This window comes from Thunnus albacares, chromosome 9 (genome assembly GCF_914725855.1).
Source record: "Thunnus albacares chromosome 9, fThuAlb1.1, whole genome shotgun sequence".
NCBI classification, from domain to species: Eukaryota; Metazoa; Chordata; class Actinopteri; order Scombriformes; family Scombridae; genus Thunnus; species Thunnus albacares.
The window spans coordinates 32,473,136-32,491,807 of record NC_058114.1 but is presented as its reverse complement, the minus strand read 5'-3'; the positions used below and the strand labels follow the sequence as shown (position 1 = coordinate 32,491,807).

Here is an 18,672-nt window from a genome sequence, read left to right as displayed (position 1 = left end):
GTGTAATAACTTTATTTGGCTCTATATTTGTCAAAAAATTACTATAAAAAGTAACTAAAAAGTAAAAATGTTCTCTCTGAAAATATAAAACTCACTTTTTGTTTTTATAATAATAATAATAATAATAATAATAATAATAATAATAATAATAATAATAATAATAATCTGCATTTATAGAGGACTTTCCAAAACCACGTTACAAAGTGCTTCACAGAGGCAGCAAAATAAAACAGACAAATCATAAAATCATTAGGTTTTAAAAAAACTGATAAAAACAATTTAGTGTAAGATGAAACAAGAGAAAATTTAAAAGAAATGAAAACAGAAATAAAAGACAATTCAAAGAAAACAGAAACTCATGTAAAATCAGGGGAGGCTCTGTGATAAAAGTATGTTTTAAGAAGAGACTAACATGAAATCACTGACTCAGCCAAGCTGATTTCCTCAGGAAGATTGTTTCAGAGCCTCGGGGCCCTGACTGCAAACACTCTGGAACAGATAAAAGACCTCTGCCCGAGGATCTCAAAGTACGTACTGTACTGGCTCATACAGTACTAAGCGGTCAGAGCAGGAAGAGAGGCCATGAAGAGCCCTAAAAGTTATCAGTAAGATCTTAAAATCAATTCTAAAACATGCAGAGAGTCAATGTAAAGAGGCTAAAACAGGAGTGATGTAATTACATCACTTGGTTCTGGTTAAAAGTCTGGCAGCTGAGTTCTGTACAGTCTGGAGACGATCAATAGATTTTTGGTTCAGGCAGGTAAAAAGGTTGTTGCAATAATCCAGGCATGATGAGATGAAGGCATGTAAAATGGTCTCTGTGTCTTTAAAAGCTTGTCTTTTAGTGGCTTTAACTTTAACCATGTCTTTGATTAAAACCAAGGCAACTTAACTAAAACTTAAATTGACATGGATTCTGTGTCAAAACCAGGGCCGAAGGGGTTAACAGAGAAAAACTGATAAAATTGAGTTCTAAAGGTAAACAGTCTTTCAGAGATGCTCTCTTAAGACTGACACTAGATTTCAGTATTGTACCTTTATACAAACTCTACTGTACCAGCATTCTACAGTATGTATGTGCCTCACTTTAAATCTAAAAACACATTTCCGTCCTCTGATCCCCTTCATCTCAACTTGAGCTGAACACACTCTGCTTCCATCTACAGGTGGAATACAATATGACCCTTTCAGCATAGGCACATCCAATACAATTAAGAAAATATGTAATGGTATTAAAGGTACTTTAACACCTCTATCCCCCTAAAACAATTAATTAAAATCTACCCTTCATTGCCTCTGCAATTATAAGCAACAACTTAACAACTCCTCATGCAAGAAAATAGACACTGTGATGTAAGCAGTATGTTAGTAAAGTGCTACTAAGTACACTGTGGGGTATTCTACCTCATATGCACTCCTGTACTGTTTGCAGATGACACTGCAGTGCATCATGGAACATGTAGAGCCAGAACAAGCTTTCTTGAATGAGAAAAAAAAAAATCAACATATTGATTTTTCCTGTCTTACACAAATGTTTTCAAGGTCAATGTTTATGTAATGCAGGCAGAATAGGGGTCAGTGCATCCATTTCCTCAGGCTGTTACACCACCTTCTGGTAAGTGAATTCACTTGTAGATGACTTATGTATTTAATTGGTTGCAATCTGCAACCTCACCACTAGATGCCACTAAATTCTACAAACTGATCCTCAAAATTCAGTCAATACCACTTTCCAGTGACACTGTGAGCAGAGGAATTGTTGACATGAGTGATGAGTGTTTGATGTTGAATACCAACTTGTGGAAAGAATAAAGGCAAGCCCATATTTTGACGTACAGCTGGATGAGTCGACTCATATTAGCAATGCCACTTTATTATTAGTTTTTGTAAGATACTGCAGGGACAACAATCTTCATGAGGATCTACTGTTTTGCAGAGAGCTTCCCATGAAAACAATGGCAGATAATGTAAAGCGCTGCCTTGATGATTACTTCACTGAAAAAGCTATTGATTGGAAATACTGTACAAGTGCACAGCATCAATGACAGGAATACATCATGGCGTTCATGGTGATCAGATGCCAAGTAGCTGCACTGTTTCTTACATAGGGAAAGTCTAGCAACAAAGCAGATGTCACCAGAACTGCATGAAGTCATGAACATGGCTGTGAAAACTGTTAATTATATTAAGATGAATGCACTCAACTCAAGGTGTTTTGTTGCTCTGAGTGAGAGAATTGATGCAGATCATTTGCAGCTCTTATACCACAGTGAAGTAAGGTGGCTCTCAAGAGGACGTGTGCTTCATCACCTTTTTGAACTGAGAAAAGAAGCGCACACATTTCTGGAAAAACAGCACTCCCCTCTTGCTGAGCATTACACTGATGGTGACTTTTGTGCAAAACTGGCCTTCTTATCAGATCTATTTGACCAGTTAAATAAGCTCAATATATCAATGCAAGGCAGAAACAACACACTGTTTTTAGTTTCAGACAAAATTTAGGGCTTTAAGAAAAAACGTATTCATTGGAACAGAAGAGTCAATGAGGGATGATTTGATATATGTCCAAGGGAAACTTTGGAAGCCTCTCCTCATGTCAGTTTGCAGACATGGTTATATCCACTGTGCTGGAAAATGAACTGTGCTTTGTTAGCGACGCTAAAATCTGACACAACAAGATATGGAGAGATTTGGAGCTCTTTGTTCAATGAATCAGTTAGAAATAATGCAGGGAGGAATAGTACAGGCAGAAACAGCCACAGTGATGATGATGTTTGATGAAGAGCTGCAGACGACCAGCACACCTCCAACAGGTAAACTTATTTTACTTTGCCCTGCTGTGTAATGGAAAAACACTCACAGTGTGCCAGCTTGGCTTGAGTCATGGCTCGGCGTGATACCCCCAAAACAATGGAAAAATGCCATAATGTTATTGGAGCAGAGCAGTGAACTTGCACGCTGTGTGTGGAGCAGATGACCATATAAAGAAATACATCACAAGCCAACGTCGGCTCAGGCTGAAAGTAGAAAAAAACATTGGAAACCGAGCGTTTAGAGCAGTCTGAAGAGCTTTTTGCTCACAGGGATTACTTCTACATACCTCATTATTTGACACTTTGGCCACATTTGATATGATCATCTGACATTGTTACATCATATATATGACTGAAAATAAGGAAAAGTATAATAGGTCCCCTTTAGCAACCAAAAGTGGATCTTAAGTTATAAAAGGTTGAGAGCCCCTGCAGTAGATGATGATTAGTATGTATGAGGTAGATACAATGGCTCATTTGTCTATTCAGTTGTCAGTGCAGGTGAGAGGATTCGCTGCTAAACCTTCTATACTGTTTGGATCAAAGCTGATTTAGTCAAAGTTATTTAGAGTAAGTTATTCATTGTCCAGATGTTGACGTAAGCCACCCAGCTGGGCGGTCTGGTGGATGATGGAGGGAGGGGGGTCAGCCGCTCTTATAAGACTGGAGGTCAGGTGTGAACAGCAGATACTTCTCTCTGTCTATCTGTTTGCCCATTTGTCTGTCGGTCCATCAGCCAACCATGCTTCAACCACTGCACTGTCTGCTTCTAGCCTCTGCTGTGCTGCTCTGCAACACCGCCCCCACCCCCACGGTGAGTGTGTGTATATATAATATGTCAGGATGAGAATCAGTGATTGTTTGTGTCAGGAAATCTTCTTACAGTAAATTACTTTAGTTTCCTAAAGATCTTTGCAATGATTGAACGAGAAAATTATGTTAAAATTAAAATTTTCAGATCTTAAGGTTCATGGCTCTCATATTCAGCTTGCACATGTTACAGTTGAAATTCATAAGTTTTCCTATATGATAGCCAACAGAAGATGATTATAGATCTCAGAGTATTTTAAGGTCAAGGAGGTATTCAGATACAGGAGTGTGGAAGGATGGATTTCAGGTCTTCAACTTTTCAAGAAAAGGAAAAAGGAATAATTATCCCCTGAATAATTTGTAAAAAAAAAAAAAAAAACAAACAAACAAAAAAACAAACAAACCCATAAATGAATATAAACTATATTTAAAACCTGCAGCCACAGCCCAGACATGCAATGTTCAAATAGTTAGAATTTTATATCCAATATTACTCACTGTCACAATTAAACCCTGATGAGATATGGGTCTGTAACCCTAAATTACTATACTCTGCCTTTTTACGATAGGACTTTCTTTTTGAAAATGACCACAGTGATTGAAAAGTTGAGAGTTTAATCTATTCATACACAATTTACATTTTAATAATCATGTAACTCATTGTATTAGCAGTCCATCAAAGTTCTACATTGTGCTAGTGTCCCATGCATGAAACAGTGTGGTAAAGTTAAAATATGTTAAGGTCAATGCGAGAATATTATACAAGTCTTAAATAATGATGCTTCCATTTTTTCCTGGTTAACAATTAATAAAATGACCAGATTAATGTTTGCCTCAAACACACAAACTCTGTAGTTGGATAAAGTCTCTTCTTTACATCCTGGATGAATAATGCAACCCATAATAGAGAGGTGCTTTCAAGTCTACAGATTGCTATTATGAGGGAAATGACGTCTTTACTGCAGTCTAGCTGTACTGTACAGGATAATAACATCATAATCATAATAATATCTCCTGCTGCCTTGATAAATAAAAATTCACAAAACAAAGGAAATTATAGTTTTTGGACTTTTCATGGGATTAGTTTAGACAATATGAAAAATATGAAATATCAACAGAGTACATGAGTACATTTCCTCAAAAACATCACATTATAGTAAACCGGCTGCAACCAGCAGTAGTAGCTTTTTTGGAGACAATATTTACAACATTTATTTTCTGTTTGTTTTCTGACTAAACTGAACCAAGCGATGAAAACATTGCTTCTGTGAATACATAACACAGGCCAGATTGATCTACCACATGTTAAAGTTCATTGATCCGCCTGCACCTGGTTCACTCTGCCAATGTACACCCACTCCCAGTCTGATTATCTCTTACTGCACTGTAAATACAAGACACAGTCTGTAGAGGTTGGGTTTAGACTGCATTCATTTGAACTTCTCACACAAAAATTTAAAAAAATTAAAAGGTAAATAAACAAAAGCTGAATTTCAAGGCACACTTCAAAGCTAAATGCACTGGCCTTTGTCAAAGTGAAGTTTGTAAATGAGGCTGACTTCATGTATACATGTCCAAGGATTCTGGATTCACTTTTTACTAAAAATGATAAATTCAAGCATCACGTTTCACATTCTGAGTTGTGGTGAGTGTGTTTCTGAAGCTGCCTCCAATTCTCCAAAGTTCAGCATGCAGCTCTACATGCTTACATTAAAATTAAGTACAGGGTACAGCACAGGCTATAATGTCTTTTTTGACTTTATCATCTAACCTATGGACTAAAACTATTGTCCACAGGAAATCAAGAAACAGATCTATGTAGTAATCAGTGTGGAAGTCAATGCACAAAGACTAATCTGTAGGAGCAAAATGTGTTTTATAGAGCTTGCAAAAACTAAACCCCAGTGACTCTCAGCTTGCAGTGTGCCTCAGCAGAAGGGCTTCCATACCTCAACATCTTCAACATTGTGCTGTCTCACTTCTGTCTGTGTTTGACCCTCACACGCAAACTGCAACTGAGCGAAATGTATTGGATTTGAATTTGAATTAAAAATATGAGCCTAACAGTAAGACATGGGTGTGTCCTGACAAACCCTGTTGACCAAAGATAAGGAGCTTCATTTGTAAAACCTCAGAATCTAAAGCAGCTGAAGAGAGAGAGAATGACACACAACAAAGGTCCCCAGCTGGACGTAAAATGACACCACAATTCATGGTGGCTGCCTCAACCCAGAGGCTAGAGGAGGCACCCCAGTGAAAGCTAATTTAATACATAAAACAAAGGATTTTGATCCCAAAGCATCTGTGCTTACTAATCTGTCACTGTGCCCTCTGTAATCTTGCATATTGATTACTGGTCAACTGTGGTTATCCCTCAGTAGTTTTGTCTTTAATAAATTTAGTCTGAATTAGCTAGAGTCAAAAATTAAATCTGGAGGCATAATAGATTAACTCTTAGGATTTTTCTTATTATACGTTAACATTCTTTTCACAGTCAACAAGACTTGATGAATGTTCGAGACTAAATTATAAAGTAACACTGTGGTGCCTGAACCCTTGTGTGTGTGTGTGTGTGGGTGTGTGTGTGTGTGTGATTTGGCACCAGTGAGAGCAGGGAGCTTGGACCAACTCTGGTAATAACATGTGTGGCAGTGTTAGGACGGATGTTGAAAGTGTGAAAATGTGCAGCAGAGTCTGTGTCTGTGCTGCAGGACAGGCACGGGGGCTCCGATACAAAGTGTCCTCTGATGGTGAAAATCCTGGACGCAGTGAAGGGGACGCCAGCTGGATCGGTGGCACTCAAGGTGCATCGGAAGGGTGCTGATGGGGGATGGACACAGATTGCTAACGGGTATGTGTGAGAACATGAAGGTCGAGTATGTCAAATGTATATCTGACCATCCTCTGATGTCTGATTTCACCTCTCCTCACTGCAGAGTGACAGATGCCGCTGGAGAGATTCATAATCTGATCACAGAGCAGGATTTCCCAGCAGGAGTGTATCACGTTGAGTTTGATACCAAGGCTTACTGGAAGAATGAGGGGAGTACACCTTTCCATGAAGTAGCTGATGTGAGTATAAACGAGTCATGACGACTCCACGTAACCATTATGTCAAGAATCATGCTAATGTTAGATCCTACTCTTTCACCCTGTACCTTTACAGTGTGCTTACTTTGAGATTCACCTCCGGCCGTACAAGCTGGGGCCTGACCACCCCAACAGAAACATTTTTGTCATTTTTTTGACATTTTTGGTACATTGCCTTTAAAATGTCCTGTTGTAAGACCGCTACTCTGCTTAGTCAGAGCTACAATATGTCCTTTTCAACAACAGCACAGCTGTTATGTTGGCAAAGAAGATGTCCCTATGTTTAGTAGAGGGTTGTGACTAATGACTATTTTAGATTAATCTGATGATTACTTTCTGAATCGATTAATTAATTGTTTTGTCTATAAGGACAATGGTGAAAAATGCACTTTATAATTTCCCACAGCCCAAGGTGACTTCTTCAAGTGCTTTATTTTGTCCAACCAACAGTCCAAAACTCATAGATATTCAGTTTACTATCATGTGTGACAAAGCAAAGCATCATATCCTTGTTGGAAGCAGCACATGTTTAGAAATTTTGCTTTAAAAGAAATGACTAAAATGATTATTTGATCCATATGGTTGTATCTATTTGCAGCTGAGGTAATGCAAAGGTCATCAACCAAAGCCATGTTTTCTCTCTAGAAGTACTGAATTAATTTTTTGCAGGATTAGTTTGAGAGGAGCCATGCTGTCTTAGTGATGATTGTGGCAGGTCATGAAGGTTAGCCCTCCTTTAAAGATGGGACTTTTTCATAATGTGACTAGTGTTGCACTGTTGCACACTCCTTGTCCCTTTCGGTAATTAAAGGCCAGGTGGACGGAGCACCATGGCCCACTGCTGATTTCTGGTCAAACATCACATTGTCAGATAATGTTTGGGCCATTTGCAAGCACCAGTAAAAGCCTTATCAGCCAGAAGAACAGAAGCTGTAAGCTGTGTCCTTTTTGTGCCTAATGTTGCCATGTTGAACATGTGTATTACTCGAGGAAAAATAATAATAAGGCCATGAAGCTCTCTTATCTTTTGCGTTTTTGTTTGATCAGTCAGGATACTGGGACAGGCTGAGTTTTTGCTTATTTGGGCCCAGCTGGGAGTGCACAAGAGCACCATTGACCTTTGCCTAGCGGAGCCTATTACAGTGCAGTGACCGTATGACAAAGAAATACTTTCATTGTGCTCAGTTTGCTGACTGCAGGACACAGCAGGGGCCTCACCAGAGTGCACACTCCTTCCTGATTGATCGATAGGTGCAGCAGGTTTTAAGGTGCCATGGTGGACCTTGTGGTTCATCAAAAAATGAAGCCCATTACAGAGTACTGCAGCCACAGCACATCTTGATTACTACTGGCCTCTTTAAACCACTGGGGACAGCTTTTCTTTTAGAGGGGCCTGTCTGAAACAAAGCATTCATTTTAGCAGTGGAGCGGTTCAGAAGCCAAGTCAATCAAGTTATCCAAAAAGACGTAAAGTATAAAGTTGAACTATGTGTGTTTTTCCTAACAAAGTTAACCTTTCTTATCCATCTCTATTGGATAATAAAAGCTTACACTCCAATACACTATAGGTACAGATCAGTACTAATTATTACAAGGATGAACACTGAACATATTCACAGATCGACAAGTTTATGTTTAGATCAAATATGCGTATATCACATACATGACTTACACACTCTTATCTATATGCATTTATATAGCCTACAGGGCTTACAGTATTCTAGTTAGTTTCTGAAGTTCGTGACTCTTTGTACAGTGTTGCTCAAAAACAAAACAAAAATAAGGAAACTCCCACAAGCATCTAACAGCAAACCTACACTGAACAACTGAGACATCAAACCTGAAGGAATTATGAATTATTCAAAACTCATGTGAAGTTTGTCAGTGACATCAGCAGTAACACCACAGCTTCTTACTTAACATGAAAAACTACACAACAAGCCGATAAATTCACACAGACAGCCAAGAGAAGCATTCATTCATGTCAAAGTCCATTTTGTTTCTTTCATAGAGATGAAATATCCATGAAACATTATAATGTTCCATTGCACTTATTGCTGTGATGTTTGTTTGTTTGCTGACAGAATAACTCAACTCTGTCCGTCGCTGCTAGCTAACTTATGTTAGTCTCACAAAAACACAGTAGCTGATAGCTAATTAGCAACTCTGAAAAGTCAACACTAGCTAACTCTCCCACTCTTTTGGTTTTCTTATTAACTTCCCGCCAGTGACAGTCGGCCAATACGTGCGGTGCCCCACCTGCTACAAAGCTTAATATATTACAATGCTATAAGCATATACATATTTTCAAAATACTTTTTATTTCTAAGCATTTTGATATTACCTCAAATTCATTCTATATGGAATTAACCACAAAAACTAATTTGTTTTGTATTTTGTCATAATAGGCGCCATAGCTTCCTCTTGATCTCGCTTTCAGCACCCTGACCAACTAATCAAAAAATTGTATTGATGCACTCGGAAAAAATTACCTCTGACATGTAAAAGTGCAATGGAACAGTCATTAAAGTCAAAATCCCAAGTCGGAAACTTGGGCAAGATCTATCTAGCCTGAGTCCAAAACACACCTGACATCACAGCAATATGACAGCATACACAGTGAACAGTAAGCAGAATGACCTTTACATCAATTTTTACTTAATGTAGTGTTTGTGTTGTGAAACCTGCTGAAACAACTTTGTAGTTGCCATTTCCATTCAGTTGATTTGTCCTTGATTGAAGTCTTTGTGAGCATGTGGTACTAGCCTACTCCTCCTGTACCTTTTAAACGTGCTAATTTGTTAAATCGGCTGCAGTAATTGATATCAGTCCTCAGTAGATGCTTGTGAAGTTCAGACTTGTCAGGTTACCAACTCGGAACTATTAACTTTTGACTTGCAATGGATTGCAGCATAAGAGCATAAGAGCCCACACAAGAGCAGCATTTTGTAAGAGAAGCTTTTAGCCAGAGAGAGACTTTTAGCCATGCTATTCTACTCTCTTATTAAATATATCATTAAATTAGGTCTAACAGTCACATTATCATATGAGGGGGACACACTTCTGTAGTTTGCACCGGCTTTATACAATGTCTTCTTGTTTACATTGAGTACGGCAGCCTCGTAGGACAAACCTACATATATCCATTACCACAGCCATTGCCAAGTTGCCAACTCCAATGGTGTAGTCCATGGATGTATTATGTAGTACATGGATGTATTATGTGTGTAGTCCATAGATGTATTATGTAGTCCAGCAGATGGTAACAATATGACAAAAAAAGGAGTGGTCAATAACCAGAGGGCCCGGTAGGCTAAAATGTAAGCTGTTGCTACCTTTTATAGTGTGCTGTCACATATTTGCATTGCTGTGTTGGTCACAGAAGCACTATACCATAAAGCATTAACTAATTCCAGGGACTTGTCCATTCAGTTTTGTAGTTGCATGATAGTCACAGCATCTAGTGGTTTGCCTTTTTTTTTAAAGGATGCCGATGTCACCTGGCTTTCGTAGACTTTACTAAGGGTCCAATACCATGTTTGACCACACAGACTAGCTGACATTTACCAAGCACTGGGACCAGTGTTCTTTTTATTTGATTGTGCAGCTAAAAATTGTGTGGGTGGTTGTGATAATTTGGGCTATATATTTTGTACACAAGTTATAGTACAACGAAGCACAGAATGTCTGCAGCAACGAGAACTAACCAGTCCTGCTGTCGCTGCTGAAGAGCAGCTGTGAACCTCTGTGTCTGACTGGGTGTATATAGTATTGTGTTTTGGGATTTTTATGGAGAATTCATGTTCCAAGTCAATGAAGAGTACCTCAGCTTCAGAGACAAACACTTCTGGATTCAAGGGTTCAACATTATCTAAAGGACTTATTTTATGATGGCTCTTATACATCATTTATGAATGTATATGTGTATATAGATGAAAATTGGTCTATGTTTATGAGGATTGTCCAGGTTCCAGGCTTTGATTGGCTGACTTTTTGTCACTCCAGTATCACTCCCATCTAGTAACACTTTCACTCATTGGAGGAAACGAAGGAAGACATGGCTGCAAAGACAAAATAATAAATGTCTCTTTGGTGTCAAAGAAAATGATTCAATCTTTTTATTAAAATGACAGTGATAGCTGACCTCGTGGGAAAAAATAACACTGCATTTTAAGGGAGGCGAGGCACAAGGGGGTAAAAACTTTTTTACTCAATTTCTGCCCTTACTAGGGGGAAGATGCTCTGATGCTCTGTATAACATGTCCAGAGGTTTATCTTCTGTTATCTGATCTTATGCCTGACTGTGTTAAATAAGGACAGGGTTATCCTTGTCCTCAACTATCAAACTAGCAGACTGTCATCAGTCTGCTAGTTCAAGCATTTGTTTGCTATTCTACTGTTTGTCCCCAGTGTGAGGACACACTTCTCGGAACTTGGCCAAAAGTCATCTGTTATCAACGAAAAGCCTCTTTATGTTTGTCATACACAAAGTCTGATTTCTATATCAAGATGAAGTGAATATTTAAAATTCCATCAAAACTTTTCATCACATTGTAAGTGTTCAGTTTGGCCAAAAAATGCAGAAGAGAGGACATTTGTGACAGATGTACTGTTGTTTGTGTCCTTACTATCAGTGCCTCTGTCAGGCAATGGTCCTGTCTGTCTGGCTCTGTCTGTCTGGCTTTGTGTGATGTCATGTCTGCCAGAGCCGCACCAACACAGAGTATCATGATTTAGCTTCCAATTCTGCTGCACCAAAGCTTTACATAATACTGTATTTTAATAGAAACTGAATGAACTAAAACCTCACCTCTAAACCTTCATTAGTGTCAGCCACGTTGCTTTTAGTTTGAATATACACCACAAACATACTTGTTCTCAAAACTAAATGTCTGTTAAGATAACAGGAAAGAAAAAAACTGGAAAGACCCTTCTCAGCTGGTCTGGACTTTGTTGAAAGTTGAATCAGTAAGAGTTCCCCTAAATCTCTTGTCCTTAAAAGTGACTTTGCCCTCTACTGTGTATCTCATACTGAGTGTAAATGTGTCTGTCATTGACCCTCATGTTCTGATTTCTTGTTTGTGTGTGTGTGGGCAGGTGGTGTTTGAGGCCCATGCTGAAGGTCATCGTCACTACACCTTGGCCTTGCTGCTCAGTCCATATTCCTACACCACCACCGCCGTGGTCACAGACACACATCAGTGATACACTTGTACCTTTTATACAGTCTGATGGAAGTATTGGGACAGTGAGCCGTTTTCACAAGCACACTGTAATATCAATTCACCTTCAGGAGGCTTTAAATGTAGCTGTACTGGTTTCAGTGATTTAGCGGTTACAGCGATGTGATGTTCAGTTCTGAAAGTGTTACTTTCACAAACCGTCAATCTGTATTTAATATTATTGTAACGGTTATGTACTATTTGTGTTCTATGCAAAGTATAAGGAGGCTGGCAATGCAAGTCTTAGCTCACTGTTAGTGTTTTATTTGAAAGGAAATTTCTACTAGACAATAATGACACATGCATATAACATTAATCATCAGATAAGTTACATTCATTCAGTCACACAAGTCACTGACTCAGTTTCTAGTGCTATAGTAATACCTGGCCTCATCATGTTACATTAAAGATCCCCTCCAAACATGTCTAAGACATATAAAATACTCTGCTTTCAACAATCATTTGTGTCTGATGTGTTTTTTCCATTAAAGAAGAAAGTTCAACTACCTAATAATCTATGAATATGCAAATTGTTGATATGTAACGTTTTCCTGCTTGGTCCTGCTGTCTCCTACTTCACTGTTAAGTCCATTCTCAGTGTTTTTGCACTGGAGGCTTCAAGTTTCCACATCACACTTGTGAAAGTTACATGCTGGATCATGATTGGCTCTAAACTAGTTGTGACATCACAAATCATACTCATAAGTACACAACTTAAACTGAGCTTTAAGGTGAGCTCAGAGAAACTTTCCTCCTTCAGAATATGAATGTGAAAAACTCTGCACATACATCATTCTGCACAAAGAACAACATGGTGAGGTTACATAAAGCAAAACACTTTTTTGAGTGGGGGATGGAGGGGAGGGGGCTTTAAAATCCAATCGACCTACGCAACGACATACAGATTTAAAATGTGGTACTGTATAAAAAAATTCCCAGTTAGATCTGTATATGGTGAGGTATCAGGAGTGAAAAGGTTGGATCAGTACATCCCTACTAGACAAAAAGTCAGCTTTTTGCTTATGTAGATTTTAAATGTCCTCCATTTGAATCTATAGAAAGGTGATGAATGAAACTAAAAGTGTTAGTAAGGAGTTGCTCTACCATGAGTGGTCAGAAGAGCTTCAGTGCTCCTTGCCATAGATTCTCCGAAAGATAATCCCGCATTTGATGTTTTGATGATGATGGGATGTTCTTTCATCCCTTTCCAGGAGACTTAACAACCATTCACATTTGACTTTATGCAAACAACTCCAATAAATGTTGTTTAAACTTGGCCTCAGGTGACTCTAATGACATTTGTTACATCAGCCAGGAGCACTAACAAACCAAGTGGTATCAATGACCTCGATAACAACCCCACAGAGGTTAAATACCTGGGACTCCCTGCCAGTCAGTTAGAACTGAAGAGGACACTTGAATGAGAGGCGAAACATCTTCAACTATCTACGACCAGGTCCAGGTGCCCTTGATTCAACCCTCCTTGGATGACAATGACTGAGAATCTTACTTCATAAACACAAGCAAATAAATGAGACATACATCACGTTTGTTTTCCAGAATATGGCAATGAAGTGTTTATTTTGTCTTCTGTTGACAAAGAAAAAAAAAAACTTTACAAAGTAACGGTTCAACACCAGACTCAAACTTTTTTATACTGTCTGTTACCAAAGACTGCAGAAGTTTGACAATGGAGCTAACTTCACCATGTAAAAAAAGTTCAGTGATGTCTGGAGGGAGGGGTTGGGGATGGGGTTGGGGCCTCTGGCACATGCTTCTGAGCCAGTGAGAGGCAGAACGAGACGGAACTGAGCATGTGCAGAGTGGGTGCTACATTAACATCTTCACAAGGTTGGCTCAGTGTGTGAATTCAGCTTCTTTCTTCAACATGAACTCGTTTAGAGATGAAGAACCTGGTGATCAGATGTTTAGGACATACAGAGTTATAGGACAAAAAAAAAATAAAGATTTGAAGAGAAAATTTGACAGATTTTGTTGCCCGCCACTCACACACCTCCCACATGACACTGTGATGAAAGTGATGTTGAATACACCCAGGCTGAGTTCAGCGGAACAAGGGGAGGTTACCCTGGCTATTTATTCCCTTTCAGTCCTTATTTTTGTTTTCATACAGCACTCAGGACATTGAGCAGAAAATATCTAATTTGTCATTTAGCAATGAAACAATAAAAACAAACTGGGCTGTTAATCCATCATATAATATATCAGCCTAGATTTGTTGTTTTTTTTAACATATACAGTAACGACTTTGGAAAATTGCAGTTTGACAAAAATTTCTTAGCTCATCTACACTTACTGGAATTTTTCTGGACTTTTCAGCTAAAACTTGTAGCCTTCTTTAGCAGATGGAGTTTGTTCAGTTATAAAACAGTTCAGTTTTTATCCAGAGCTTGATTTATTCTGAATTTGAGGCTGATATTTGAAAGTTATGGTATACTGATCATTATTCTGATTGAATGTAAACATTCTTCTTTTCTGAAGTAAACATTTCTGATAAGAATTCCTTAAAATAGTTTTTATACATAATTCTGTACTGAGTGGGACAGTGCTCTCTGGTGGACAAACTATGTAAGAGCAACAGTTTCTAAATTACTTAAAGCATTTGAGATTTAAAGGTTATTCTTGACCTTCGAATCTCACAAGTTCCTTTAGTAGCAATTCTGGAGCTTTCGATCATAGCACATGATATTCCTCAACAGATGAGGTTTGCCCTGTTGTCAAGGAATTGTAGATTCTGAACACTTTAAGGACCTCTCGTTCATGTTGGATTAAACATTGGGATTAAAACTTTGTATGATACAATGGAAAGCTTTTGCGCCTTGTGGTGGAATTCTTTCAAACGAATCTTTGGTCTTTTTTGTACTAAAGTTTTGTTACTTGTTGGCTGACACATACTGTGATACCAATATATCTGCCGGCCTAGCTCTATTGTTATCATCATGTTATGAGCAAACTATATAACTATTAATTATGAGTGAACTCCTTCATTCTATAAAGGCCAGAAGATATAACTGAAAGCTCCAAAAATATTCAGTAGGGGGACTTTATGCTGAGAGTTTTTGTCAAAAACATTTTGGTGCATTTCTGGTGAGGATTCCTTAAATTTGGGTATTAAATACCTGCATCCAGGATATGTTTTCAGTGGGATATTTTACTGGTCAGTGCCCTCTGGTGGACATCCTATATAACAGCAACACTGTTTCTAAATGACCTCAAACATCTCTGACATTTCTGGACTGCAAATTGTTACTTAGCAACATATACGCCAATGCTGCAATATCTCTGACAAGCAGCAAATATACAGATTTATCGGTAAGGTTCGAATTTGCATTTTTGTGAGTTAAATGGATAAGACATTTTCATACAGTGTCATGAGCGCATGGTGAACATGGTAAAAAAATAAAGACTAAATGCTACAAACTTCCACATAACCAGTTTGTACCAGAATACTCAGAAACATCAGGCCCAGATTTTTTTTTGCACAGCATCACCAAAATGAACAAATTATACATCATGCTGTACTGTAACTGCTCTTCAGTGGAAAGCTGCCTGCAGTGCTGATCACAAAAGCAAAGCGTCTCTGTGCCTGCTCTGGTCATCATGCATATGTAAATTGGATGTAAATCGCATTAATGTACCCACTTATTTATTTGTAGGCAAGGCCATGCAGGTTGAAGGCTATAAAAGAGTTTTCGAGTGCAATTGTTGGCGGACGAACCTGACAGCTTAAGCTATTTGTGCTTGATTGTAATGACTGGATCTTGTTTAAGTCCAGTTGCAGGGCAGTTTGCACTAAAGCTAGGTCAGCAAGGATTTCTTATCAAATGAGATGAAATATCAACTGCGACCAACATGCGTTAAATGTGCAGATCATCCTCACAACTCAGTCTTGGTGCATCTGGGGCAAGGCTTATGTTGAATATGATCCACAGGCAGTGGAAGTGGATTCTTACACATGATGATTAACACTGGACCGGAGATATTGAGCAAAATGTTGCATGGATTCTTAATCAGCCAGGCGGAATAAAAACATTTCACACTCAGTCAGATATGATTAAGATGAAGGGAGAAACAAATTACAATCCAGTTAAAAAAAGTAATCTCTTCAATAAGAATGTAAAGTGAAACAAAAGAAAGAAAAAAAGAACTCAAGGCACAAATAAATACTGCAAAATGGAATACTCTGCAATACAGTAGTCTAATGGTGAAAACATGAAATTACGTAGATATGTTTGGATCCTTTAAGTGATAAAAAGGGCAGCTGAGGTTGGTGGAGTCAACCTAGGCTTATACCAGGAACCCGCTGACCTGACACCAACACATTGCTCAGAGCCAACAAATACAGAACACTGACTAAACTGAAGACAGATCAGTCCCACAGTTTAGAACTTGGCATCTGGACCAGAGGTTTGGCTTTGCAAATGAGATACATGAGAATAATGGATGAGGATAACGGATGAGAATAATGGAATATGGCCTGATCTGAAGCGCTACATGCTTACTGCCCTGTTACACCATCTCATCACACACCTCTGTGGCGCTGAGCTGCCAGCTGGGAAACACTGCTCCTGTTACATGAACTAGTCCATGCTGCTCCTTGAATTAAGCAGGTATGATATAAAAGCATGACAATGTGTTAGAAACCTCATGCTGTTGGATATGGTCAACTTATAACAGTCATTTCATTCAGTTGCTCTGTGATGAAGACTTTTTTAGTTAACGCATCTTCAACTGACCCACCTCATTTATTAGACAATGAGAAGGAAAAAAAACCCTGATGATGTCATAGTGATGTTATCAGCATTATCTTTTCTTGCCTGCATTACAAACTGGGGGTGTGGAGTTTGAGAGAAATCTGTGATTTGAGTTGTATTGTAGGAAGTGTAGTTTTAAGTGTTTCTGAAGCTTATAACAGCATATGATAGAGACTAAAAGTCTGATATCTGCCTCTGCTGCATCAATTTTGACAAAAGTTGTTGTTTTATTTCTTCCTTAAATCTGTCTCTTGCAACTTAATGGTAGCGTAATGCTAGTCCTGCTCCCAGAATGCCTTTCTTTAAGGGTTCAAGGCCCAGAAAGTGTTACAGTCTCTTCAACAGCAGCTTTCTGACTGCTGTGGTGTCTTGTTTGAATCCAAACTGGATGTTAACCGTTCTGCTATTAAACCACCTTACAGCAGGGCTGAAAATACTGCAGGTTGCTGCAACAAGAATGAAAAGTGAAATGTATCTGGGAATGCAAAATGTACATTATCAAAAGTAATGTACCATTTTATAAAAGCACTATTAAACATGACAGTTTTTTTTGTTGTTGTGCTTTAACCAAAAACTGGTTAAAACAAAAAAAAAATGTGGGTGACAGAGGTGGGGAACTATAGAGGCCAGGTTAGCCACGTAATAAAACTTGTACATTGGTGACTTGACCAGTGGCTCTCTAACTGTGGGCCATTAGCATGAGGTTAAAGGACCAGTGTGTACGATTTAGGGGGATTTATTAGCAGAAATATTGGCAGAAATGGAATATTCATAAGTATATTTTAATTCATGTATAATCATGTGAAACTAAGAATCACTGTGTTTTCTCTGTATCTTAGAATAAGCCCTTTATATCTACATAGGGAGTGGGTCCCCTTCCATGGAGGCTGCCATGTTGCACCACCATGTTTCTACAGTAGCCCAGAGCGGACAAACCAAACACTGGCTCTAGAGAGGGCCTTTCACCTTTTTCGCAAGTTTCACGGCCACCATAGGTTCTCCTACATGCTTGAAAGGGGAGCGGTATTCAATTGGTTGCAATCTGCAATCTCACCACTAGATGCCACTAAATCCTAAACACTGGTTCTTTAAGTCAAATAAATGTGATTTATGTGGAAGCTTTCCTGTTTGAACCCCAGTACTAGACTAGTTCTTCATGGATATGAGTTCATATATTGTCTGCAAAGAAAAACTGAATAGTGGTTATCAGATATTTGATATCTCACTATAAGCTGTAAATAATAGGGCGAAATAAGGCATTACTGCTCTATTAAACACTGTAGCAACAGAACAGATCCACAGAGTGTGTGTGCATGGTGGTGAGTTTATATCTAATTAAAACTGCAACAACATGGTACTTTATACGCCTCAACCAGCTGATCACCAAGGCAATGACAAATGTTCTGAGCAGCATGGCAACATCAACCACTTCTCAACAACACTATCTTACTGCTACACAACCGGGTCACAGCGCCCTCTGCAGGGAGTAACCTGACACTTTATACAATTATGCACCGAGACTGGGGTGATTTCTTCTCTTATGCAACTAATATGGTACTAAGCTAAGAAAGGCATAGCACAAGAGAATCATCTGCTAAACCAATACTGTTGAAAGTGGTTCCCCAGACAGCTAAACTAAACCCCGACAGGTGGGGTCGGAAAGACCGACCTTCTAGAGGCTAGAAGAGGTGGACTCCTGCACAATTTGAGACCGACTGATGACTCTGCTTTGCTCTCTGATCTGATCCACATATGAAGAAGTGTTGAAGGTTCTGCTTTTGAGGAAAAAAAAAAGAACTCTGTAAACATATACAAGGTGCTCCAACGCTCACTGCTGCAAGGGCTTTTGGGATGAGGAGGGGGAAGGTGGCGGGGGGAGGGGGGTTTCCACTGGCTTCAAAACAACCTTTCCCAGAAGGCCTCACAGCACTTGCGTGGAGGAACCCTGGGTGTAATGACATG

The 18,672-nt window shown here is 38.9% G+C and overlaps 1 protein-coding gene and 1 long non-coding RNA gene across 2 annotated transcripts; one reads left to right on the top strand and one right to left on the bottom strand.

The window, feature by feature from the left end:
* Nucleotides 1–3,497: 3,497 nt before the first annotated feature.
* On the top strand, nucleotides 3,498–12,396 carry ttr (transthyretin (prealbumin, amyloidosis type I)). The gene is made up of 4 exons (XM_044361331.1): nucleotides 3,498–3,627; nucleotides 6,335–6,474; nucleotides 6,560–6,695; nucleotides 11,811–12,396. Exons 1-4 carry the CDS (start codon nucleotides 3,556–3,558, stop codon nucleotides 11,916–11,918), a joined length of 456 nt encoding a protein of 151 aa, XP_044217266.1. The 5' UTR covers nucleotides 3,498–3,555; the 3' UTR covers nucleotides 11,919–12,396.
* A 1,087-nt stretch (nucleotides 12,397–13,483) lies between these two features.
* Nucleotides 13,484–18,373, bottom strand: LOC122988750. The gene is made up of 2 exons (XR_006404873.1): nucleotides 14,253–18,373; nucleotides 13,484–13,848 (listed from the first exon to the last, which is right to left on the bottom strand). It is a non-coding gene; the product is annotated as an uncharacterized LOC122988750 (long non-coding RNA).
* Between the last annotated feature and the right edge of the window lie 299 nt (nucleotides 18,374–18,672).

Coding starts and splice junctions, on each gene's coding strand:
- ttr (XM_044361331.1), top strand. CDS start 3,556: ATGCTTCAACCACTGCACTGTCTGCTTCTAGCCTCTGCTGTGCTGCTC. Junction 3,628..6,334: donor ACACCGCCCCCACCCCCACG/GTGAGTGTGTGT, acceptor TCTGTGCTGCAG/GACAGGCACGGGGGCTCCGA. Junction 6,475..6,559: donor TGGACACAGATTGCTAACGG/GTATGTGTGAGA, acceptor TCCTCACTGCAG/AGTGACAGATGCCGCTGGAG.